Source organism: Pleurodeles waltl, chromosome 3_1, assembly GCF_031143425.1.
Source record: "Pleurodeles waltl isolate 20211129_DDA chromosome 3_1, aPleWal1.hap1.20221129, whole genome shotgun sequence".
Classification (NCBI taxonomy): Eukaryota; Metazoa; Chordata; class Amphibia; order Caudata; family Salamandridae; genus Pleurodeles; species Pleurodeles waltl.
Genome location: NC_090440.1, coordinates 935,648,808 through 935,676,220, shown reverse-complemented (window position 1 = coordinate 935,676,220; position 27,413 = coordinate 935,648,808). Strand labels below are relative to the sequence as shown.

The window sequence follows — 27,413 nt, the reverse complement described above, 5'->3', positions numbered from 1 at the left end:
AATAAACTAATAGTTGTAGTTCAGAAGCTATGCCGTTGCTTAAGGGTTGTTATGAGCAAATAAAATCAGAACTATTGGTGTGGAACAAAGGAGGTAAAAGTTGGTTTGACACCAAAGTGTTTTCTTATTAAGATGCCCATGTGTCCAACTAAGCGTTCAACAGGGTACGAGCCACTTCAGGAAATCTTGACAATTCGACTATGAGGGCTTTTTGTCTGACACAAAAATATTTTTCCTCTGTAATATGTAGATCATTAAGTCGCTTACAGATTTTTTGAGGTTGGGGTTTCAATGTCCTTAAGTTCATAAATAAAATGAACACCATTCTTTTGTCCTCAGTTTGCCAGTATTCCTGCATGGTTCAGAGGAGGAAGTCACTTGAATATAGATATGGAAAATATCTCTAGGCTTCCCAAACCTCATCACACTCTGGTTGTGCAACAAGCTCAGGCTGTGGGGGGGAACACGTCACACATCTACGGAGAATTTGTCAAATTTCCGTAGAATTTCTCATGTTACAGTACAAGGGATGGATTTTGGTTTAAGGGCAAGAACATGTCGAACTCATGACAAATACCTGTCATTGTAAATCAACAAAGCATACCATGTTTCAGGGGAAATGTACCACGTATAATCAACTTCTGCATTGTTTTACCAGATCATCTCCATATTGTTCTTTTTTTATGTTAGTGCAACATTTAAATTTTTCTTTGCGAACAAAAGACTTTCGTTCATTTCAATAGAACCAGCCTGGATGAGAGAGCAGCACAGCAGCGTTGTTTAGATGAATAAGTTGCATATTGTATAAAAATAAACCAAGTACATTTATTGGATAAGATCCATCTAAAGTATGACATGATATTAATATATGACTGTTTTGCCCTTTGTATCAAAGTCTATTTTTAATCAAATTTTTATACTTCATGGGGACTAATTTTTCACAAAATGTGAAGTGTGATGATATGATCAGTGCACCATGAGAGGGAACTGGGCAATGAGAGGAAAGGGTGGGCCACCAGGGAGCAGGCAGGTGAGGCGGACGACTAGGTCACTGTGATGGGCAGTGGCAGGGTGAGGGACAGCAGAGAATTATAGATGATGAGATAGAGTGGTACAGGAGGTTGTCTCCTGTGCACCTGCATGTGGTCCTTGAACGTTGGAAGCAGAGTAGTGTCGCAGACGGGCTAGAAGCATGAGCAGAGCAAGTGTATGATAGATCAGAATTTTATTACAGAAATTTGTATTAGAGGGTTTTGAGGAAGATACAGATATAAAAAAAGGAAGAAACAAATGGAAAAGGGGATAGTTAGCCAGCATACAAAGCTTGAGATACACAAGAAATTACTGATATGTTTATATACTATGGGCCTGATTTAAGTAAAGTGGCTCTGCACCCACTGCAGGGCCACTTTCCTTGCGTCCCTTAGCCACCCCTACCTCCACCATGTGTGTACCATATCTATCATACGCAGCACCATGGAGCAGGGTAGGGGGCAGTCGCATCAACATTTTTGACGCTATTGATGTACTCTGTAGGAGTAGCACCAAAATGTTGGTGCTACTCCTGCAGGGTACCTAGGGGCTCATTGTATTCAATAGCATGCCCCCTTTTAACACCTGCTCTGTGCAGGCGTTAAAAGCGCCCAAAAAAATGGCGCAAGGAAATCTCTTCGATTTTTTTGCACCATTTTTTAGGCCCCCCTAATGGGGGAACGCCCGCTTGCATACATTACGTCTGGCACAGGCATAATGTTGCGCAAGCGTATACAAAGTGGCGCAAAGCATGGATTGCGCCACTTTGTAAATATGGCATGTGTAAAAAGCCACTTTAGCACTGCCTTAGCATAAACAAATTACGTTATGGTGGTGCTAACGTGGCGCTAGGGCCTCTTAAATCAGGCCCTACAGATTTAAATACGTTCCTTTAAAGTCAAACAATGTTGGTCTCACAGCGTTGGTTCAACCTGTATTTGAAAGAATGACTTTAAGAAGCCAGATGTCGAAGGATCAGTACAAGTGAACTGAGGAGGGGAGGGCCCAAGCCCTAGCTGCAGAATACAAGTGTCTTTGTAGGGTATGTTCACATAAAACAGTAACCACTTCTTATGGTGAAAAGTCAATGGTGGTCTAGGTTCCTTCACCTGACAGCAACTGAGATTTTACTATAGAAATCAATTGGAAATCACAGCATACTTACTTATTTGCAACTACACTGACATTTGAAAAAAATCTGTTCTGCGAAATACTAGGGTGAAAGTGTCATCAGTTCTCCTTACAGAGTAAGCAGATATCTGATCGCAGAGCGAGCTCCTCATTCTCTGACAGGTTGCTGTAAAAAGGGGAATGTGTCACTTTCCCCGTGTGAACGTCCTGCTTACCAGCGCCCTACTGCAGTTACACAGGCATGCGAGTGAGATCAGATGGGGGATGTGTTTTGACTATCCTCTGCTTTCAATACCTACTGTTGTACTTCAAGGCGCCAGTAGCACCCGAAGCATCCACCTCTGTGCTCGCTGCATCTGAGTTTGGCTTGACAGATTGTTAAAATGTGACGAAAGCAGGGTGCGTGAGAGCTTTGTTCATTTTCCAAGAAACTGTGTCAGCGGATTTCAGAGCTGCTGTTAGGTCCTTTAAATTGTGCCACAATCTAAAATCCTGCTGTTGTATCCTTCCAAGTATCTGAGTTTGTTTTCTGGTAAGGATGACTTTACAGTGGCGCGCTGATTATTGGATAGGACAATGGATATTATGGAAAACTGGGTGTACTTTCTAAGAACACCTAATTGAAAGTTTGTACCCATGACTTCTGGGCTCACAATTTTTTTGACGATTTAGGCAAAACATCACTGTATCTATGGCAGAATCGTAGTCTTAAAAAAAGGCTATTTTCAAACCTTTGTGGCCTGCATTGAAATAACTTCTCTGACTTCCTCTAGAAGCCAGAATTAAATTTAAATCAGTGTGCATCACATACAAACCCATTCGATACCTGGACTACTTTTGAGCCTCTCTTAAAAACTTTGGTTACATAATGAATTTGAGGAGGACCGATATGTTTACCCTGGAACCCCAAAACATAAATTCCTGCAAAGCTGCCACACAGTGCTTCTTCTCTGCAGCCCCCCATCATGTGGGGCTTACTACCAGTTGATGTGAGATGCTCTAAAGACCTGCTCCAAGAATGCACAGGACAAAAAACAATGTGTAGACTCTACCAGAGTGGATTTTAGCCACTGACCTCTTGATTTTCTTTCCCTGCTCGGTCCACCTTTTAGAGCACCGCTCATCAAATCTCCCTCTTCATACCCGCCTCTTCTTCTTCTTCATGTAACTCCTTAGAATCTTTGCAGAATTTGTCTCTCAAACAAAGTATCCCATTCAGTGACCTCCTGCTTATTTTTCCTCTACCTCAGTCTTTCTTTACAACTCTCTATCTCACATGAATACCACAAACTGACCTCCTGCCCTTTTACCCCCACTTTCTTTGTATTCTACTTTTCTTCTCCCTTGTCTCCTGCCCTACACTCTTGACTCATTCTACTTCAGTCCTCCTCCTCAAATTCTCCATTATTCCTCATTTCATAAACCTTATTGACCTATAGTTATCCTTTTTCTATCCTCCTTAACCTTTGCCTCATTTCTTCCTCCCCCCACATTCCCACAAGTATCCGCCAGCCTTGTAGTTTCATGATTTAATTACTGTTTTCTTCCCTCTTAACGTCTTGTTGAGACCTGTATCGAAATTTTGTCATTAGCTTTAGCTTTAGAAGCCTATCCTCATTGGTTGATTGTCTTTTTATGTAGGAGTTTAGCCTCAGCCCGCTTGTTGCTCTTGGTGTACAGCGCTCACACCTCCTCGGTTCATGTCTGCTTTAACAAACCAAGGTGATGACGTGCCTCGACTTATGGAAGGGGTTGCCTTAATTGCACTCATGGATGGGGAAAGGATGTTCAGTTTTGTTCCCCCAGGATAGGATTGTAGTTTTTCTTTGTAAATGTACTTTCTTGATGCTATATTTTTCGTTACAGTTGTTTTTTCGGGTATTAGCATAACTTGTCTATGTAATTGTGCACCCAGAAAAGTACAATGTTTCTTTACAACTGTGTTTCTACTCCTCATTTAGCATGATTGCCTGTCTCCGACTGGACAATGAATGCTATTGTGCCTAGTGACACATCTCAGTTTGTGCTTGAATTGTTGCTTGTCCTCACTAAACCACTTTAGTGCAGGAGGCGACTGCTGTCCCTTCAAAGAGCTTGCAGTCTAATGTTCTCCTATTATGCAAAAGAGATTGACAACAGATTGGCCAAAGTACTTCATCATTGTTAGCAGGGTGATCTGGGATTTTGTCTTTTCTGACACTTGATATGTGAAACCGTTTTTGTGTGTTTGCTTTACGCTTTCTTTCATCTGCTTCACATGGGTTGTTATTACAGGCATCAGAACTGTCAACCACGTGAGATCATTTTTGTTCGTTTCCCAGACAATGTTCTATTTTTCTTTCACGGCTGAATCATCTAAAAGTAGCCATTCCTCCTTCATTCATAAAAACCTGTGATCGCAATCTACTTTTAGGCATGTCTGCCTGTAAAATTAGTGACACGCATTCTTTGAAATTACTTGACAAAAAAATAAGATGTATGTTTCAACGTTATGGCACATTAAAATGGAAATACTTTCAATGCAATGTGATACCAGGAACAAGGAAAAAGAACAGCTTGCCTTGATTTATCCAAGACTGTACCACAGACTCAAGACATGCAGAACACCTGTAGACCAAAGTTTTTATGCTTAATTTACTGTTTCTCACCGCAGAAACAGGAAGCACTGAGAGTGGTTCCACCAATTACAGACAGGGGCAGCATGAACTGGAAGATGGTCCAGCTGGGGGGGACACACCCACAGAGCCTAATCAGCGGGTTGGTGGGTGTACTATGCATTAATACATCTGCATGTTAAATAAACCCCGCCCTCTCAGAACACTGGTTCCTTATACCAATTCAATATTAAGTAGATGATGCCTTGAGAGTTCATAGCACCCACAGGAAGCCCATTATTGCATGAGCGATGTATCAGGCAGAGGCATTTTCACTAAGGGTGCTGGCATGTGGGATTTATCGAGGGGACCACTCCATCGTGAGGGAGAGAGGCAGAGAGGCATTGCCCATATGGAGTGACCCACACAATACCTTTTCCTCCAGCAAAGCCATATCTGCAAGGAGCCCCATTGGTCGGGAATTAAAAACATTCCACTCAGTCATTTTTCACACCTGCTGCGGTGGAAATCAATTACTCTCCGTAACCTTTTCTTTTCCAGGCAGTCACTTTTGACCAGCGGGAAAACTACTTGTGGCCTAAGAATATGTTAATGTTCTTTAAGGAGAGCAATGATACTGTGGACAAGATGTAGAAAGAGATTAGGGAAGACTGAAAAATGTGAGGAAGCTTTCTAAAGGAGATCCCAGAAGCAATAACTCAACCACAGAAGGGATGTTAACACCAGAATTTTGAAAGTTAGCACTGGCCTCTGCTTCCAGCTAGGACTTACCACTCTTCAGAATCTGTTTGCAGTTCGGGCACATCGACACAGTAATACAGCCATGACGGTGTCCACCTTTAGTGTCTAATCTATAGAGTATCCTTGAAAAACCCTTTTCCTTTTCCTCGGTTCCTTTCCCAAAATGCAATATATTGGCAGTAAATTTTCCAAGATATCAGATCCAAGGTTTTTTTTGTTGATATTTTTAAAGAACTGAGATATCATTATTTACCACTGTAGAATAATTATATATTTATTCCAACCCGTTATGTATAGAAACGTATGGTTTGCTGCATCCCACATCAAACCAATTAAAAGGCCTACTCGGATATGAAGAACCAGTGGTTTCTGATGATATCACTGAAGCATGTTGCATGAGTCCTTTTTTCTCATGCTAGATCTCACAAGCACCAGCAGAAAATTCAGACTGTTGAGTAGGCTAATACAAAAAAGCTTGCTCACTCACTGTGCTTCAAGTACCGGGAAAAACAGAAAGCGAACGAGTCATAGCAAGCATGGTGACTGTTGCACTGTACAGGTGTCCTGTTGTGGTGTGTTCATTTGTATAGCACATTTCAACAAATTGCATAGTGCCATAACACTCAGGGAAGGGGTGTGGACTTGAGTAATTGTCAAAGTTAAAGTACTCTGTTGAAATTATGTGATTGTATTTTCCATCGTTCAGAAGCGAGTCATAGTGCACAGTAGTGGGCATTTTTAGATTAGATTGGTATTTAGTAATTGACTATAATGGATAATGGCCAAGAGAGAAGGAAATGGGGAATTTAGTGAAAGAAAGTTGATACAAATCACAAACTACTTTGTAGGCTGAGTTCGGCCAATTGCTGGATTACCACACTAGTGTTCAATGTATACCCAAGAGGGCCAATCCATGCCAGATTTTCATGATATTCAAGTGACATAAATTTACATAGTCTGGGCCCTATTCACGTATAAAAAGGTACTGTGGAGATATTTTTCCGTTTCTTCTATTGACAAACATTCCCGGAAGAACATCTGAGAGCTGCACCAGGTGCAGGCACACTTCTAGGAATGCCACATGAATTTTCTGAGTTCTCCATAGCAAAGAACTCCACACAGGAGGAAGAGAAGCTGACTGGGCTGGCAGGGCTTTCCCACGGGGGAAGCATTTTTCTCCAGGAGGATGTATTTCCCCTACAACCTCAGCAAATCTGGAAGGGATCTTTTGCCCTTCCCATCTGGAAGGGGAGGTCCATGGATGGAAGAGTTCAGAGAGGAGTTTGGTATTGCCCACAGATGGACATGTTGTTGGTCACTCCGAAAATTCCAAGGCAAACTATGCCTTGGAATGCCCATTTTCCTCCCTTTGGGTGGGATTTAGAGGAGCAGATTTTTCCACTCTCATAAAACCATTTATTCCTGTCAGGTAGTGTCCTGTGAATTCCTGGCGGTTTTAAAAAAAGGTAAAATTTGTAGTAAAATTACATTTATGAGCAAATTTACCTTCAGGCATAAATCCCAGTCACTTTAAATAGAAATCATTTACATAGTAGAGGCCTGTTTGGGAAATCTAGCACGGATCAGGCAACCAGACTCTACACTGGACATCCCTATGTTAGCATATGTAAATAATTAACTTCCCAACTTCAGTCCTCTATGTCCCTTTTCATTGGCATACATAATGTGCATATGGCAGGCTTCTTGGGTCAATATTGTTATGAATTGTGTTGGTGGTCTTATGCCACACATCCAAAAATAAACCAGACATGGAACTGGCTTCTTGTGAGCATTTGCTGCTTATTTGAAGCTCATTAAACAGGTATCCAGTGTCCTGAGCGGCTGCAGTTCACGGTAATGAAGGAAAGAATGTAGAATGCCTTGCAGGAGGTAGTGTCTCAGTTCTGGTCTCTCCACCCATCCCCGTAGGGTACTATTTGCCTTCATCAATAAGGAATGTGATACCGCGAGTTGGGAGTGTGGTTAAAGGGCTCAGATGCTTCTAGTCAGTTTATAAGCTAATTTGTAAACCACGATCCCTGCTTTCGGCACGTTACAATGTGATAAACAGAAACCAGACTCCTACATGGAGGTAACCCGAGATTGTGTTTCATCCTACTTCATCGAAAGTGTTTAATTTTTTGCACATACTCCTTTGGATAGGGTTTTCCCTACGCATATTGTTTTTTGCGGTAAGTCCCGTTTCCATGGAAACAGTCTTCTCAGTGTTGACCCCTTGTACTAGCCTTTGCTGTACAAAAGTCTCCTGTTTCTCACTGTTGATCTAGGGGGAGAGCAAGGAGCAGAAACTAAGCTCTGCAGTAAGCAAAATTCGACATGGAGCGCGCTACAAAACTTCAAACTAAATAAACAAGCTATGGGAAAGCCAATATGCCTGGCTTTGGCTCTCAAGCTGTAGTCTTTGCCAATGTTTATTTGCTAAAGTTTACTTGTGTTATGATGTAAAAAACAAAAACATGGCCGCTCGTACATGTCCGTGCTTGTGCATTCGAGGGCAGCTATCTCCTAATGTTTTTTGTTCTGCTTTGCCATAAGACATTGCAAGGTAGCCACACACAGATGCACATCCAATGGCAGCCATCGCGGAATGTTTTATGAGATGAGATGAAACAAAAACATAATAGCCATCTGTGAACCTGCGCATGCACAGGCATGGAAAGCTATCTTTGAATGGTTTTTATTAAAGTATTACAAAAGTCTACATTTCTGGAAAACTAGAATAAAAGCAATGATAAAAATGCATAAAAAAATTATGGGAACTGTGATGCTGCATGCAAAGGGGCGGGGCCAGTGAGCATGGGGCGAGGTCAAAGGTGTGGCTAAAAAAAAAATATTCTGTACATTTTTTTAGTCTTTCACTGTCAAGTAGCTATATATAAAATAGTACCCAGCTTAAATGAAAAATAAATAAAAAAGTTGTCCCTCACTGTGAAATGCACTATAGTATATTTTGAAACCTCTAGTAGTTGATGTGCTGCAGAGGTCTGTGTGTAACCAGAAGGCAACAGAATCTTAGTTGTTGCAGTGTAGAATAGTGACTTGTGTATTTTTAGTGCTAGGAGGTCAGAGCCTGTGTGAATATGTAAGTCATTCTTGTAAACATGCATTACATACAGTATAATATAGACTGCTACACAATGCACAAAAAGGTTTAAGATAAAATGGTGCTTCCAAAATATAGATTTTGGAAATACCCAGACTGAACGTAATGCAAATTTGTATGTCCCCTCAACACTTGTCTGGGGTAGTAATTTCTTTGTAAATAAAATTTCAATCAAAAACAACTCACTTGTTAATTCTTTGCACTAACAATATAAAATAAATTATTGTCACCACAAAGCTTTGAGAGATTAGATCAACTAAAGACAGGACCTGCTTCCAAGCATCCTTTAAATTTGCAGATTACCCTATACATTTGCAGATTATCTCGTTGCGCACATTTGAGTTTCTTTTAGGGAAGCATGAACCCTGGCAGAGAGGTTTATTTAGCTGTCTGCTGGCTTCGGTTTCACAGCACAGGAGACTCATTGCATGACGCTTCAGCTGAAGCATTTAAAATATAGGAATTAACCGTCCCGAGACGGTTGTCTTTCTACAAGAAGTAGGGGAACAGTTTCTCATAAATCAGAAAAGTATGGGCATGTCGTGCCCCTCCCATCCTGCCCACTTCGTCCACTGAATAAAAGGCCTGCTCAGCTTATTGTATAATAGTGTGAGCCTGTGCTCGAGATTGATCGGATTTGACAGAATCCACCGGCTGAATTTTCTCCATCATAGGGTCAGTATGGTGGAAGAAATTCAGCCAAAATATTCTACAGAAACTGGAGGAATTTATGTTACCACCGAACTCTAAAGGATGCTCTATGTCTTTTTAACCAATATAAGGGAAACATTGTTTATAGTGAACTACATTGTCCCATTAAAATATATATATTACGGGGGAGAACCCCTTAATTCTTCACAGACAGAGTTAGATGTGCTTGCTTCGACACTTGCTCAAAACAACATAGGGCTGATATTAAAACATTTTCCAGCTTTTTAGCTCCTAGGTCAACCCTGTGGCTTTAGGCTGATAAAATGACCCCTGGTAATGGATGCAAACAAATATACAAAATGACTGAGACAGTCAGCAATACCACAAAACTGCTTCCTGAAGGCAAGCACTCTTCATTCACAATGCCTGATTCACCATTGCCTGGCTGTGTCTGTATACTACTAAATTGCTTCTTGAACTCTCACAAGAAACATATAAAACCTTTTACTGTTCCACAGTACAGCACAAATATCTACTATGCTGCAGATAAAAAATATACACTTGAGCTCTCAAAAATATTCTGTCTACACTACAAAGACAATAATGAATTTTGCAGTGGTCCACAATATATATAAATGTATGAAAACTTATTCAGATGCTTATGGCTAAATGACAAGAGAACTATCTGACTGCAATACACAGTTAGAATTGTTTGCTAACCTTGGGTATTCAAAAGGTGTCCTGTTGATCCCTAGTACCACATGTGTGTAACTTCCTCAGTGTAGTGTCTCCCCCTGCCCTGGAGCATGCAAGTAGATTACCCCACACAAGGGAGCTCTGGTTGAACATATCTTTATTCTCCAATATCCATTCACACACTGCTTATTACTTTATATTTCCAAGAACCACACCCTGACACCTCCCACATATCACGTAGTTCCTGTTCAGAGCCCACCCAAAATCACAAGGGTCATAGTGCATATAGCATCAATATGCTACATCCCCCCTTTGTTAAACAGAAGGTAGCAGGCATCATTTGAAATCACATGTGCTCAATTAGTCCGTGGGGAGCTCGCACTTTTCTGCCAGCTCTGGTGATCCAAGGTAATTGAAGTCCACCATTATCAGGCTACGGTGGTACAGGCTCAGGAGCCCGACCTGAGGGTGTGGTCACCTCAAACTTAGTTTCATGAGCTGGAGAGTGTTGAGGTAGGTATTTGATGTGCGATGTGTCCCGAGTGATGGACTTCCTGGGACGATGAGTTGTCACCATGTGTCCCATGCATGCTAAATCCTGTAAAGGGTCAGTGTCGAAAGGGGTGTCCATCTTTCATTTCTGTCTTTGTTTTACCACTACCCAGGCTCCTTTGTCAAAGACTGTTGCCTGAGTGTGGCGGCGCTGATCAGCATACACTTTCATTTTGTTCTTATGGGTAGCCTTGGTGCCACAAAGTTTGTCCACATTCACTGGTCGATCTGATGTCTATTGAGGTAATTTTGTTCCGATGGCTCTCCCAAACAAGTTAGTTGAGCTCTCACCCATTGTTGAGTGAGTAGTTGATCGATTGGCCCAGAGGGCACGCAGCTTGGCTCAACTCGATTTCTTCCATGGACGCTCGTTAATTTATTCTATTGAGGGTTCTCATAAATCTTTTGACTACACTATTGGCTTGGGGCAAGAGGGGTGTATTCTTGTTGTTTGACGTTTTGAACTTTTTGAACTCTTTGCTGTCGAAGAGTAAGCCATGATCAGATTTGAGGATCTTGGGGATACCCTGATTTGCAAAGATTGGTGGCAGCAATTATTTGATCCACAGACAGAGCCACTGGTATGTTGGACTTCACAATAAAATTGAGATATTCTTCGACCGTCCTGGATATCTAACTATGATGATGTAGCTTGTGAGAAGTAATCTGCTGGGTTCTGATCCTTCTTAGGTTTGTGTAAATCTCATAGTCGTATTCTTGCAGCCTCAGCCACCATTTTTCAATGAGAGGAGGTACGTTAGCCTTCGGCTTTCCAAAAATAGTGAGCAACTCCTGATGCTCTTTGATGACTGTCAATCATTTCCCATAGAGGAATACATGAAAATGTTCTTCCCACTCCACAGCCAGACTCTTCTTCTCTGGGCTGAGAGTAGCCAGGTTCTGTTCCAGACAGGCTTCAATTAGCAAAGGCCACAATGTGTCTCTGAGCATTTGGATGCCTGTTGTGTTGATCAAGGATTGCCCCCAGCCCCACCGGGCTTGCATCTACCATGACCCCGGTATGCAGCTTAGGGCAGAAGTAGGCCATTTCAGTTGCATTCTCAATTGCATGTTTTATTTCTTTGAAACTTTAATTACATTCAGGAGACAACTGAAAAGGGCAACATTAGTAACACAAAAGGATGATGGATGGAGTGCTGACAATGCAGACACTCACCCCCAGTCACAGATCTGGGTTTAATCCATCGTTCTTTTGCTCACCACGCCACCCCAGTTCGGACCCAACCATATGCAAATCAGTCTTGACCCTGTTCCTCATGGGAACAGTCCAGCCCGAACTGCCAGGCCAGTTCCTCCCTGGACCGGAAACAAGCATCCTGGGACCGGTTTCAGGGTATCACCCTTCTTCAGCCAGGCTAGCTTGATTCCAGTGGCACAGTGAGCAAGGGACCCACGTCTGGGCATAACCTTCCCACTTAGGGCAACATTAGTAACACAAAAGGATGATGGACAGAGTGCTGACAATGCAGACACTCACCCCCAGTCACAGATCTGGGTTTAATCCATTGTTCTTTTGCTCACCATGCCACCCCAGTTCGGACCCAGCCATACGCAAATCAGTCTTGACCCTGTTCCTCCTGGGAACAGTCCAGCCCGAACTGCCAGGCCAGCATTCCATCCATTATTTGTTCTTTTTGCATTTGTCACCCTAAGTGAGAAGGGTATGCCCAGACGTGGGTCCCGTGCTTCCCATGCCACTGGATTCAAGCTAGCCTGGCTGATGAGGGGTGAAACCCCGAAACCGGTCCCAGGATGCTTGTTTTCAGTCCAGGGACGACCTGGCCTGGCAGTTCGGGATGGACTGTTCCCATTGGGAACAGGGTCAAGACTGATTTGCATATGGCTGGGTCCAAACTGGAATGGCATGGGCAGCAAAAAAACGATGGATTTAGGTCCAGATCTCTGTACTGGGGGTGAATGTTTGACATTGTTCAGCATTCCATCCATTACTTGCTCATTTTGCATTTGACAACTGAAAAGGACCATTCCACTTTGTCATGTCTCTCAATTGGGCACTCACTGTTACAAAACTGCGAATGTATCTTGAGCAGTAACTGCAAATGCCTAGAAAGGATCGCAGCATGGTGACCTCTTGGGGGGCTGGAGGGTAATGGTGTAGAATGGAGCAAGTGGATGACAGTGCTTGCCACCTGTCTGGATCTGGAATCATTCCCAAATCAGAGGTGTGCCCAAAACACTTAAGTTTGGTTTTGTGCAATTCACATTTTGTTGCATTCAAAGTGACACCTACATCAGCAAGTAACTGGCACACTTGAGTTAGGGCTTTGTCATGTTCTTTCTGGGTTCTCCCAAAGACCAGTATAATGTCACTGTAATTGAAAGCGTGTTTAAAAGGTTGAATTACTCTGTGCATAACATCCTTAAATATCTCAGCAGCTGAAGATACTCTAAAACCCAGTCTCTTGTATCTGAACAAACCAACATGAGTGGAAAAAGTGGTAATATATCTGCAGTTCTCTTCTAACTCGAGTTGGTGGTACCCTTTGTTTAGGGCAAGGTGGAAAAAGACTTTAGCTCCGTTCAGTTGTATGATCATGTCCGTTATATGGGAACCAGGATGTCTCTCCTTCTCAATGGCTCGGTTTGGCTGGCACAAACCAACACAAATGCGCATTGCGCCACTGCTGTCCTTTTTTGGTACAGCTACTATGGGTGAAACCTTTGGTGTGGGGCCTGTGGAATGTTCAATGATGTCAAGTTTCAAAAGTGTTGCCAGCTATTTCTGTACAGCTTCTTGCAGATGAAAAGCAACTGTACGGTGCTGCTGGGCAACCAAACTAACGTCTTCATTGATGTGAAGCTGTCCTTTCATTTTCTTGAGTTTTTGCAAACTATGAAACGACAACGGCAATTGGCTTGTTTTAGGCTGAGCATGGAAGTTGTAGATGAGAGATATTAACCCTATATCAGCCGCTGTGGCACAACTGAGCAAACATGCACTAGATGCAGTTCAGCTTGTACTGACATTGTTTTGTGTTTCATTACCGCTGTGAACAACCCTTGGGTTTGAGGCCGTTTAGAAGCTGCCAGGTGTATAGCTTTATGAAGGAGTAAGGCATGGCACAGGTGAGAAACTTTGGAACTTTTCTACTGACGTGATATTAACTGACGCCCCACTGTCGATAATAAAAGGTACAGGATGACCGTTTACTTTCAACATAATTCTGGGCCAGTGTACGAACGAAGTTTGGCGCCTTGTTAGGTAAGTTGTTTTTGAACTTCGGTCTTCTTCACAGGCAGCTGTGCACTCCATGTTTTGGTGGACATCATCAGCATGCACCCATCCTCTTCGCTGGTACTCAATAGCGACATTGAAGAACCTTTGTAAGACAAACTTGATGATGATTGATTTTGCTTGGTCTCTATTTGTCATGGGTGATATTGCTTTTCGGTTTTGTGGCTGTGGTGAGAATGCTTTTGGTACATTCTCAAGTCCATTTTTTCTTTTCGTCGCCATGCACTTGACTTTTCTTTAGCTAGACACAGTTAAAAAATGGTTCTCTTTCCCTCAACCCTTACAGATTTGTCCTAGGACTAGACATTTGCTTTCTTGGGAAAACAGAAATCCACATCAGAAGTATAGTTGTGTTTTCTTCAATGACGTCGTCTTAAGTGCATCTGTTTTCAGCTTGTGCATGCCTTTCATTGTCAAAGCTGATTCATTGTGCACTGTTCCTGCTTCCATGTCAGCAGCCTGTCATTCTCTTTATTCCTCTGCTCTCACAGCCAGCAGCATTTTCTCTAGACTGAGTGTCTCTCTCAACATGTGCCTTCTAAAAGAATCTGAAAAGCAGTCATCAATGATTCTGAGGTGCATGGCTTCTTTGTCAGCAAAGTCACAGAACTTGCAATGTTTAATAAGTGTGTCAAGTCTTTCAACAAATTGATCAATTATTTCACCAGTCTGTTGTCATGCTTTGTTGAATGTATACATTTCAAAAATCAACATTCAGCATTGAATTGAACTTGGCTTCCAGAGCTTCTTTCACCTTTTGGTACTATGTTGCGTCAGTCTGTAAAACTTTATTGATTGCTTCTTCCACTCCATCACCTGCAAAGTTTTTGGAAGATTTTATTATCATCTTCCTTCTTGAGGGCAGCTATGAAGTCATCAAATGTTTCAATGCACGCAGTCCACATGACACCAATGTTCTCTTTCTTGGATGTGTCTATCGGTAGCCATGGCCCCAAGAACATGGCTGCATTGTATTTCGTGCTCCTTTCTACCACCATTGTGTTAGCACGTGCTGTTCAACTGATCCTGCTGCGCAGAGTGACTCCGACAAACTCTGCAAGCATCAGCTGAGTGCAGAGGCCTGTGTCGCAGTATCTTTCTAGAGCCTCTGGAGGTGAGGATGCTATCTGTTTCTTGTACCTTGATGGCGTTATGTTGTTTTCTTGTTTCGTCTGAATAGTTGCTCTATGTTTGGAGTACAGCACAGCGTCCCTGCCGAAAACCTCACCAGCGGTATTGGAGAGCATTTTGAATATGCTTCTCTGCAAGGCCTTCAATCGCTTCTGCAACCGGGTATGAGCTGGAGCAGGGCTCTGACTCCATGTGTGCTTTGCATCGATTCTGGGCACATGGGGCATGCACAAGCAGTTTGCTGTACCACTGAAAACTCCTAGGAGGAGCAGTCTTGTTTTCCATGGGCATGTAATCCCCACCACATCGCCAGCTGTAGAGTCTTGCCCTGGAGCGTGGAAATAGATTATGCCACACACGAGCTGCGGTTAAGCATATCTTTATTCTCCAACATCCATTCAAAGACTGCTCATTACGTCACTACATCATACTTCCCAGGACCACACCCTGACACCTCCCCACATATCATGTAGTTCCTGTTCAGATTCCACCCAGAGCCACAAGGGCCCCATTGCTTATAGCATCAATATGCTACACATGGGATTTAAAAGATTCTTGGTAAGTAGGAAGCTAAAAATAATCCAGGACACCTATAGGAGTGGTGCTCGTAAGTAAAAACAGTTAAGCATAAGTTTAATACCAAGCGAATTGTGTAGTGCAAGGGAAAGTTTTAGGATAAACAGAGAAATGGGCTAGTTTGAGAGAAAAGAGCAACAATGGGTTCACTCCTCCCAAAAAGGGAAAAAGTTAAGGCTATATATAAATATTACACTTAATGGGCAAAAGGAAAATATATATACTGAGGGTTAAGGGATGGTATAGCATGCCCAAAAAAACAAAAAAATAGAATTCCCGAAATTTGCCATGGAATTAAAAAAAAAGTTCCAAGATTCTTAGACAGTTAATAATACAAATACAAACCTGAGATTAGCCACTCGAGAAAAACACATGGAATGCAAGTACCAATGCCAGTATGTGCGGTAGTGCATGTCCTTGAAGCATGAGTGGATTAGCTTATTTTTTAACATTGTTTTCGCATTGCCTTTATTCTAGCCTTCAGCACTTCAAGACCATGACCACACTGATCATACCTGGTCCGATCCACAAAAAATATTGCACACCTGGGACAAATGTAGTCGGACAAAATGACCACTCTGCATATGTAAATTAACAATCCCAATTCGAAGAATTGGAATTTGAAACCATAATATTAGGGGAAGATATGTGGGGGCACCCTCGAAAAATAAACTGAGGTCTGTGATTGGGAATCTGGTCTTTCTTAGAGATCAAAAAATAGCACACCTATGATGGGAATGCTTGAGACAATGCTTCCTAGCTCATTTGAATCTATGGCACGAGCAGCATTGTACGACACAATGTAGCTAAGCGCCACCAATTAGAACATGGGCTACCAACACGCAAATCCCCTTGAGCACCACCTACACAATATCAGGTTTGACTCTGACTAAACAGTGGCAAAAATCCTTATAGCTATTATCAACTGTTTGAAAAAGGTAAATGTTCTGCTGTAATCACTTTGGCATATTCTAAATCTAACCTGCACTAACAAAGTAAGGGGTCTGTTTCACTAGCTTTGTTTAATACGTTTAGGCTATTGGTGGATTTGTGAATGATTACTGTGTCATTTCAAGACCAGGCAGCACTTGAAAGGCGAACTAAACTTGCATAAAGATTTTTTTATATAGTGACAGCAGTTACCCCTCTGTCAAACTGTAAATCTGGGTAGTTGGAGGCCACGGATGATACTGAGGAAATTAGACGGGAGAAGAACTGGAGAATTAGACTGAACACTTGCTGACTAGCAGCACCTTAGGTGGAGGTGTAGACATGAAGGGAAGAAGGAGGGAATGTGTTTTGGTCGATGACGGAAAACTGTTATTTGTTGGCTGTATGGCACAGAAATGTAAAAGAACATCCACATGTATGGTACCTCTATACACAGACATAGATGTATGCAAGACATTAAAATTTAGATTTTTCTATTTATTCAATGTTGTGTCACTATTAATAAAAATATAGGTGCAAAGAATACATCCAAACTGCTGGGGAAATTGATCAGATTCTAATCTTTTTATACAACAGCCACTGTGGCTGTAGAGCAAGTCATTTTAGAGACTTGTTGCCTTAATTAGAATTGCAACTGGTGACTGGTGTAACAAGCTAGTAAAGGCCAAGTATTATAGTGAACGAGTCCAGAGATGCCCACAAATGGGGAGTGACTGGCAAAAAGAGAAGATAACCTGCCAAGTTAGAGACTGAAATAAATTGTCAATTCCAAGTCATGTTTACTCCGGAACACCAGGAAAGCTGTCTGAAGTGGCCCGACAGACTCCAGAGAAAGAGAAGAAACTTTCCCAAATGAGACAAACACCTAACAAGGGGTCCCAGGGCTTTTCGTCAATTCAGGAAGACCCAGAGAAAGCCACATGCTAAATCAGTACAATTAAGACCTCCCTAACACTTAGAAGAGCTGCCCGCGAAGGCCAAAGAGCCATCAGTATCATACTTAATGGATGTTGGTAATTCTTTATATATTTGTTTATTTGTGTAGAAAAAAGATATTCGTATAATACCAATAACGTAATATGTGCCCATGAACATGCTATAGCAAACATTTGTTTCAAAACCTCACGAATGGCTTTACCTGGTCCTGGTATTCCTTTCCCAGAAATGTCTTCTGTCCAGCGGCTGGTGTTGGACAAGAACACAGCACTAGAGATGCACTGCTTAGCGGGTCCTTCAAAATCCACTATTTCATACTGACCAGGCGCAGGAGGGGGCGGAGGTTCTGGCACTGGGAGAGCAGGGGCTGAGATACACAAGTAATGTTTTCGACTGTAATGAAAATGTTCACATAAATCAATGTTACCAACATTGGCCTTTAGTACAAAACGCATTCAAGCCACAGAAGCCAGAAAGTAAAACGAAGGAGCACAGAGAGGTTCAGAGCAAATTCTCTCTAGAATTATCGCCAATAAATGCCTATACAGATAGGTATTGACTTCATTAGCATTTTCTATATTTCATAAAAGCGCTGTATGATTGACTGATGTGTATCTGTCCACTAAACAGTGTTCAAGCTGCAAAATCTGTTCTGTTTCTTAGATAAAAGTCATTCTTATGAGTCAATAAAGGCTGCAAACAACCTCTTTAAAAGGCCAATTCTACAATTCTTCATTTCGTGACACACTATAATAATGTATGATGAAAACAACTTTAGGAAGGAAGAGATTATACATAGATACATTGAAATGCAGGCAGACGGGCTGTTCGAGAGGAAGAGCCTCTGCAAGACTTCTGCCTGTGTCCAGGACTGGGGGCTAAAGCTTGCTAGCCTCCCTGCTGGGTGGTGGGATGTCACTCACGGAAATCAAAACCTCCTGCCCTGGAGCACCAGCACCTGCCTGCTTGCCAAGACCAGTGTGCCATGTGAGGTAGAGGAGAACGTTGGAGGGAATGAGGTTCAGTGGAGAGTCCTACCAAGAGAAATCCCTGTGAGAGGTGTGAGGATATGGCTTTGCATTGATCAGGGCATTGCCAGTGTGCAGGATTGTTTTTGATGAACCCCATATGCCAGGAGAGGTCCGCCATGGACTGAGCTGTTTATCAAGGGCAGGGCTGGATTAAGACCTCTAAAGTCCCTGAGCACTTAAAAGATTTGTGTGCTCCCATGTATATCTAATTCCAAATATAAACAAAAATAAACTGTCAAATAACATTTTATTTTTCGAAATTCACAGTAAGATGGAAACTAATATTTATTGTTGTATACTTCCACTTTATTTATACTTGAACAGTTTTCTCCTACTTTTTTTAATTGCAGAGCCTTTGATCAGATCCTCAAAACTAATCTTATGCAACACTTCTGCCTCTATACGTAGAAGAGATAAGGCATCCTGCTTGCCTTGTTGCAAAGTTGTTTGTTAGGGATTTTTAATATACCTCAACTGAGAAAACGAACACTCAGCTGAGCAATTTGTGACCATTAATGTTAAAAATATATGAAAGCAAATGTCTGTATCTGGAAAGGCACACTCAATATTGCCTTTAACAATTATTTTATAAAGTTCTGCATGACCGAATCTTGTTTTTACATTTTTTGTTGCAGTGAGCATATGACACACATATGAGTGAAAATGCAGAAACTCAGCTGAGAAATGAGTGTTCCAGTCCTATGGGTAAGCATCAATCAGCTTTTGACAACACTGAGAATACCTTTCAATTTCAATAGATGATGAAGAAACATTATGTGCACATCACTAATAAAAAAACATTTCTCTGCAATTTCTTTGTAATCTCTCCTCTTCTCATCTCAGTTTCAAGTTTGTCGACAATTGTGTGAAAGATGGTGATACAAAATTTATCTCTGGCGTTCAGATATACTTCTGGTGCAGCATCTCTGTTATTGGGTCACTTCTTTCTGATTCATTTGAGAGTTTGAGCTGCCTTGTAATCAACATTTGGTAGCATTTCCTTTGTAGCTGCTTCCTATCTTTCAAATTCATCTTGTGACGTGCACAGTTGATCAGCTAATGATCCATGCATGTGCATACAGATCTGCACATTTTTAAGTTCGCATCGTGTGGCAGTTACCAGATTCTAATTTGGTTGTATTTCCAATATTAATGTATATCATTATTCTCTATTATTACTATTTTAGGATTATTTTTATTATTGTATATATATATATATATATATTTTTTTTTTTTAATGATTTATTATGAGAGCCCATTTTTGTACTACCTGGTCCTGCACCATTTGCAGTTTTGCATCATATGGTCCATGGTAAATCCGACAATGGAAAATTTCTGTGGTGACCCCTTCCCTTGATGACCTAATCACATAATTATTTTGCTTAATGGTTAATCCAGCCTTGATCGAGGGCTATGCGGGGAGCGCCAAGCACGAACAGCCTTGCTGCAGTGACCCCGTATGCCAAAGGGGCCACCGTTAAATGGTTTGTGTTACCAGCTCACCAGAACTTGTGAACGCCTTAGCGGCGACTCCATATACCAGCAGTGGCTGCCATGGTGTGAGTGATTGCACAAGAGGAGTCCGTTTTGTGTCCCGTGGTACAGCGAAAACCCTATATGCCAGGAGGGACTGCCAGTACTACAGTGCCAAAGACGTTTGGGCCGTTGTTTGGGACAAGAGTGAGGCTAAAACCAGTGAGTTGAGCCCTGTGCATCGAGGATTGACTCTGATCGACCCCCGAAGATCTTGGAGAATGCTGTGAAAGATTGTGCACTCTCACTGGGCTCTGGTCTGGAGATGGAAGACCAGTCCCTCTTCGTGCCGGAGAGACTACTTACTGAATCTACACAGACTGAGAGATTCTTTGATCGCTGAGGAAGGCCAGCAGCACTGCTTCGGAAAGAAGCCTGCACCTGCCAGGTGCTGCCACGTGTAATCCGAACAGCCCAACTTCTCCAAACAGAATGATAGCCTGTGAGGGCATGCAGTCAGGGCACCCACTTACAGCTGAACGTTCCCATGCTGCAGAAGCAGGTAAAACTTGAATCAGGCCTGTAAGGGGGACTTTCTGTCATAGACAGCTTTGGCTAATTCCTAAGAGTCAAATGGAAACTCTTGAGTACAGCCTACCAGTGAGCATTCCCTGGATGCAGCCACCAGTGAATGGGGAATAACCCCAACAACATTACAAGGAGAACGGTGAGACAGGAGTTTGCCTAACAAACACTAAAACCCTGACCTCAAGAGTTGTTTACTTATGTCATCATTCCTTTTCATATGTAGAACTGGAAATAAAATACTTATTTTTTGATAGAAAAATAGGTACTGGATATATGTTTATTGACATTACTGCATGCACATTGAGTTGTGAGTCGTGTTCACTAATCTGTATCTACACTTCTCCTCCTCCCCCTCTAGGGAACCTCTGATTGCTCATCCACAGCTACTACTGAGGGTCAAATGCAGAAGGGGTACTTGTCCCAGTTGCTCAGGATCCATAGTAGGCTCGGCCCTTGGACTTGAGGAGCAAAGGCCTTCAACCACCATGGTTGAGCATAGTAGCCCCTGAGTGCCCCGTGGTCCTCTGAAAGGAGGTTTATCAGAGACTGTTAAAATATCAGTGTTCCAGTCTTCTGATTGTCAAATATTTTCAGTTTTCAGGATCAATATCTTTTGGGTGGGTGTAAAAGTTAGTTTCATCCCCAGAGTTTTTTGAAGCAAACAAAATTTGCCCTTTGTGAAGTTTGCTAACCTCGATAAACAATAACAGTGAGTGATAATTCCAGCAAGAAGAATTTTAGGAAGAATAGTTCTTCAAAAACATTTTTGCAAGAAAATTGTTCCACTGAAAGTGTGCATTGGCTGGGTTCTTTCAAACAAAACCTAACTTTGCCGGATGTTTTTTTTCACAACTTTGAGGGTCATTCTGACCCTGGCGGCCGGTGGCCGCCAGGGCCACCGACCACGGGAGCACCGCCGACAGGCTGGCGGTGCTCCAATGAGCATTCTGACCGCGGCGGTTCAGCCGCGGTCAGAAGCGGAAAGTCAGCGGTCTCCCGCTGACTTTCCGCTGCTCATTGGAATCCTCCATGGCTGCGGAGCGCGCTCCGCAGCCATGAGGATTCTGACCCCCCCTACCGCCATCCAGTTCATGGCGGGAAAGCCGCCATGAACAGGATGGCGGTAGGGGGGGTCGCGGGGCCCCTGGGGGCCCCTGCCGTGCCCATGCCAATGGCATGGGCACGGCAGGGGCCCCCGTAAGAGGGCCCCAAAATGTATTTCACTGTCTGCCTTGCAGACAGTGAAATACGCGACGGGTGCAGTAGCACCCGTCGCACCTTCCCACTCCGCCGGCTCGATTACGAGCCGGCATCCTCGTGGGAAGGTCGTTTTCCCCTGGGCTGGCGGGCGGTTTAACTGGAACCGCCCGCCAGCCCAGGGGAAAACTCGTAATACCCGCCGCGGTCTTTTGACCGCGGCGCGGTAATTTGGAGGGCGGGATCCTGGCGGGCGGCCTCCGCCGCCCGCCAGGGTCATAATGAGGCCCTTTGTCTTTTAATACCTTGTCACTTTACCAAAACATAAGCATTTTGAAAAAAAGTTCACACAGTTTATAGCACAAAAACACATCAAGGCCAAGGAATGTTGGTGTCTGGGACAAGATTGGTTCTTTGGGATGCCTTCTGCCATGAGGTACAGAACTCCAAAGTAAACCATATTAGATGAATGTAAGTGTGACTTCACCAGTTTTGCATTTTCAATATAAATACTTAACTGAAAGACCCCTCTTTGCAGGGTGCGTTGGTGTTCTTTGAACCTTCTTTACAATTTACGCATTTGTTGTTGTTGAACCGCACACGAGAGGCAATTATTTTGTATAGTTACAGCACACACACGAAGAATCAGAGGAAATGCTGATGTCTTTGTGAGTGATGCTGGGCAAGAATTTGCAAGTGATTCCATTATTGAATGAAAAGGACATGTTGTCTAGATCACATTTGGAACTGCAGCTCAGAGTAGGTAATATGCTTGAAGCCCTGCTCCAGTCAGACATATTATACATAGTAATGTGCTGTAGGAGATTAGTATGCTTGAGGGAAGCATATTATACAAAGTAGCCTTGGTAAGAGGTAGAGATTCACCAGAGGTTTACTGGGCATGGTTGCCCAACATTTCTTATAGTGATCACTAGGAGAACGCACCTCATAGGTGTGATCTAACAGTTAACAAGGCCTATGGTTCATTCCAGGAACTTTTCAATGTATCTTAATTTACACTTTTGTCTTCTTTATAAAAGTCCAGTGGCAAATGTGTCTAACAGATCCAGGGTATACACTCCCAAACTGAGAAAGCTCGCATCCCTAACGGTTGTGGCAGCTGCAATTTAGAAAGGCCGAGGATTGGTGGTTTACCATTTCAAAGTTTTTTTAGGATCATTCTATTTGTGGAACGAAAAGCACATCCAGTACCCGCTGGGCCATTGGCAAGTAGCTAATTAATCTTAGTAGGGATACTCATTGTAATGGAGTTCTTTTTATATAGGTTAAGGTGAGAGATTCAACTGTGACTGGGTTTTGGGAAGAAGCAGACTGAAATTCATGGGGGCCATAATGGTGATGTTCAAAGATACCCACACATCCAGCTATTTATTCCTTATATCTCCTCAAAGGATTATCATATCTCTGAATATGTGTTGCAGAATAAGATACTGGGACTTGTGATAGTTCAAACTTGCTCTATATATAGTCTGACTGCAAACATGAGCAAAAGAAACTTCTGTAAATAGTGTATTAACCTTGACAGAGAGCAAGAGGGTTTTATGATCATCAAGAGATATTTGTCAGCATAAATTCACATTGTTTGATTCACAATTCGAGGTGCTATTGTTTGTCCAGCGGGTAAAACTAACTGTTCCACAAGCAATACGAAAAGAAGTGATACAGGGCACCCCAGTCTTATCTTCCCTGCAGCTGATATGAAGCACAGACCAAACAACTGATGATGGCGTCTGCTGGTTTTGAGCAGTACAGTGGGGTTCAGTTTGATATATCTTTCCATCCAGAGGCAATGGTTGTGTATATTCCAAATTAACGGAAAACAAAAGTTGACAATTTGTCTTTCCCAAAAATAGAATTTAAAGCCAAGTAGCCCCAACCATATCATTCCCTAGCTTATCACAATGTCTCCCAATATAACCCAGGTCTTTGACTCTTCAACACAAGTGAAGTTATTGAACTTAGCCTCTTTGACATGAATTGTGGGATAGAACGTATAATACACAGAAACAAACCATCACATTGGCCATTTTAATGTTTATCCTACCACTTATTACCCAGAGTAAACGATGCTACCTATTTGCAAAGGTTCTGTGTAAGGTATATGTGAAGTATGACTTCACTATGCTGCATATCGTTTATGTTTGGTAAATCCTTCTGCACTTTCTTCCATATACTATGTTTCATAACTTCGGATTTCACTGAAACGTGTTAGAAACTCATTCATTATATCCTCATTACTCATCTCCAGAAGTCTAGAATAATAACTATAATTTAGCATTTTTGCAAGCGAATGAATCTTTTTTATTGTACAATCATGCAAACGTAATGAAGCAATGTTAGCCCTTGCTTGAATTTGTTGACTCCGGTCTAGTTATATAGGTGTAATATTTGCAGACAGCAGCAGCCCAGCCTCATTCTTCTAGATCTGGTAAAAAAAAAGTTTGATCGCTAATAAGTACTGCGACTTCTGAGTCATTCTATAATGTTTTGAGAGCTTTAATATCGTTGTTCCAACGCTCTACAGGATGACAGCTTGTACCACAGAAAGGGCTACTTCACCTATTGAAAGCGTCATTGGCTCTGTCAGTCAGAATTCCAATCGGTCTTTTCTCAAAGAAAGTTTTTTTTGCATACTTGAAACAATATCTGAAGTTGAGTTATTAAACTGGTATTAAGTTTATATGATAGCTTAGATTGTTAGCGTGCCACAGAATGCACTGTTTACGTTTGTGGAAAATTTACTGAGCCTTTTATCCATTTACATTTTTTTACAACATAGAAGTCAATATAGAAGAAAAACATATGTTAATTTACAATCATTGTAAATTATCATATTTAAATACCAAATGGTGTTCCTCATTGACAAAAAGCCTTCATCTGGTGCGCAATTCAAGTAACAAAATTTAATTTTTATACTTTTTTCCTAGAAAAATCATCTATCCGCTATCCTTTAGTCAGGAGACCTTCTAATCCAGCGATTCTTAACCTTTGGGCAGCGAAACCCCAGGATTCTACAACACATTCTCGGGGGTCCGTGGGCTATAGTGCCTAGCTACCCCACGATGTCTCGGGATCCTGGGGCCAATGGTCAGCAGTGATATTTAACAAAATGAGCTAACCCATGTCAGTTAGAAAGCTCATGTTTACATTTCTCACCTTTTACTTAATGTGCTTCCCTATGATTCTTTTTTCCAGTGTACTGTTTTTGTGCAGTTTTTTTAGACTGCATATTATTCTTGTACTGTGTGTGTTGTGGCCTAGGTCGCTTTTAGGTACCTCTGTGAGTTCAGGTTGTGGGTCTGTGTTGCTAACGGGACATGATTGAGAGGTTTGGAGTTAAGGCAGAAGGCAGTGCGAGTTTCTCACAGTGCCTATCAGTAGGCCATTAAGGTGTTCAGGCTACTTGAACATCCAATTCATGCCTCCCTACGGACTGTATAGAGCTGTGGTGGCATGTGCCAGTTGTACATATATATGAAAGCGTGTGAATGAGGTTCAAAGCTGCCGAAATGCTTGACAGTGCCAAAGTGTTTGCAGTTGAATCCGTGTTTTATGTTGTGTGCGCCGGGTGAAGTGTGTGAGCTGCCAGGAAGTTCGTGCAAAGGAGGGAGTGAAAAGGGGACCAGAAGAAGAAAGCAATAAAGTGTGAAACATGAAAATGAAGGATTTCCGAATGATTGATGGGAATTAACACGCTTGGGGGTCCCTGCTGCCTCTAGTGATTTAGCAGGGGTCTTCCAAAGTCAAAAGGTTAAGAACCACAGTTCTAATCGATCACCACTGCCCTTTTTCAACTGGACGATTACACTCACATCTATGAGATCATTTCAAGCATAAAATGTAGTTCATTCAAACCTTCACTATTTCTCTTTTGACAAAATATTAAGACCCGTAGGGAATCACAGATCACTCACTTTCTTAATATTGTTTTGTGTGCAGAAATATTGGGATTGAAAAAAGGGTTGACAAGGTCCACAAAGGATGTCACTAAAAGTGAATTACTGTGTACCTGTCATACTCTTACCTTATGCCACAGCAGTGACTTCAAATGACTTTGTTCTATCGGATCTTAGGAGAGGAAGAAGGTGAACCTGCATATAATAGGTCCTGACGAGAGAAAAGCTGTAGAAAAATGGTTCCTAAAGCCCATACTTGGTCATAAATATTTGGGACACATCTAAATTGCTTAAGCCATTTAGGGCCAGATGTATCATACATTTTTGCGCTCGGGTCGTTTGTGATCACAAAAATGCATTTTGGCACGTATCAAATCCATATTGCGATTCGGTAACTTGTTACCGAATCGCAAATTGGATTTGCGAATACATACTGATTCGGTATTAGGAAGGGGCGTGTCAAGGGCGTCTCTTCCTAACACCAAATTGCAGAGGTGTGTATGTTTGTTTTGTGACCGTGAATGCAGTCACAAAACAATCGCAGTTACGACCAATCTCAAATTGGTGGTAACCCATTTTCAAAGGTGAAGGGGTCCTCAAGGGACCCCTTCCCATTTGGGAATGCATGCAAAATCATTTTTTAGGAGCAGGCAGTGGTCCCACGGACCACTGCCTACTCTTAAAAAATGTAAAGAAAACTTTTCATTTTTCCTTTTTAAACTCATCCCATTTTCCTTTAAGGAAAATGGTCTGCATTGAAAAAAAAGATTGCTTTATGTAAAAGCAATCACAGACATGATGGTCTGAGCCCAGCAGGCCACCATCCCTGTGATTGTAGCCATTCGCAATGGTTCACAAATTGCAACCTACCTCATGGATATTAATGAGGTAGGTCCATTTGCGAGTCCTTGCGAATCGCTGTATGAAACTCCTGGAGTTTCATACGTTCCAATAGCGATTTGGTAATCGCTATTGATAATAATGATACATCTGGCCCTAATCCTTTTAGCAGGGAGCATTTAAACAACCACCAATCGCATATTAGTGTATGGGAACGGATGTAGACTCCAGTTAAGAAAGTAAGTCATTGAACAATCGTATGTAGCAACCTCAGAAGTCAGAAATCATCCTATGGTCTGCCCCTGTGTAATGTCTGTGTGAATACCAGATCATTCGTTTGCTGGGCGGAAACAGCTAACCTGGAAACAGCACATTACTTGACCCAAAAACTGATTCAGCCACTGAGAGAAACAGACCCTCATTTCCCAAATGTGTCAGCCATTTATAAGTTGCTATCTAAAAAGAATGTGATTCTAGGTCATCCCTGCTTTCCGTTCATGCTTAAACTTGATCCGGCAGTCGAGTTCATATAAAAGTTACTAAAAATATAAATGAGTATAAATGACAACAAGGCAATGGAGCTGGATATTGGGCAAAAGAGATAAATCATAAGGAATCACCCTCATATGGGCATATTCGTCAAAATGATGACACTTGCCCAATCCAGCAGCCTTACTCTTGTGCCAGTCAGAGAATGAATGGGCTTCAACACCGCAACTCGGTCTCCGGCATGGAAACTCGCCAGTAAAGCTTGAGAGCAGGTTCATGTCAGGCTTTCAGCAGGACCAATGACGACACAATTGGCCTTCATTCATTTAATTATATTACGTATATTTGTTTGGGACAGCCTGACTACCAGGTAAGGTTCATGACTAGGTGACCACCAGCAACGCCAAAGGCAGTGAATGCAAACGAAAAATAGAAAATCTGGATGCATCAAAATGGGGACATCCC

The 27,413-nt window shown here is 42.2% G+C and overlaps 1 protein-coding gene across 4 annotated transcripts in view; it reads right to left on the bottom strand.

Annotated features, from left to right (window-relative positions):
- The window catches only part of STPG1 (sperm tail PG-rich repeat containing 1), a 253,375-nt gene that overhangs the window by 18,678 nt on the left and 207,284 nt on the right, over window positions 1–27,413 (bottom strand). For all 4 annotated transcript variants that reach the window (XM_069221308.1, XM_069221306.1, XM_069221309.1 and 1 more), the window contains one exon: window positions 17,616–17,806. In XM_069221308.1, coding sequence (XP_069077409.1) covers window positions 17,616–17,806 — 191 coding nt within the window. The remainder of the gene's footprint in view (window positions 1–17,615; window positions 17,807–27,413) is intronic.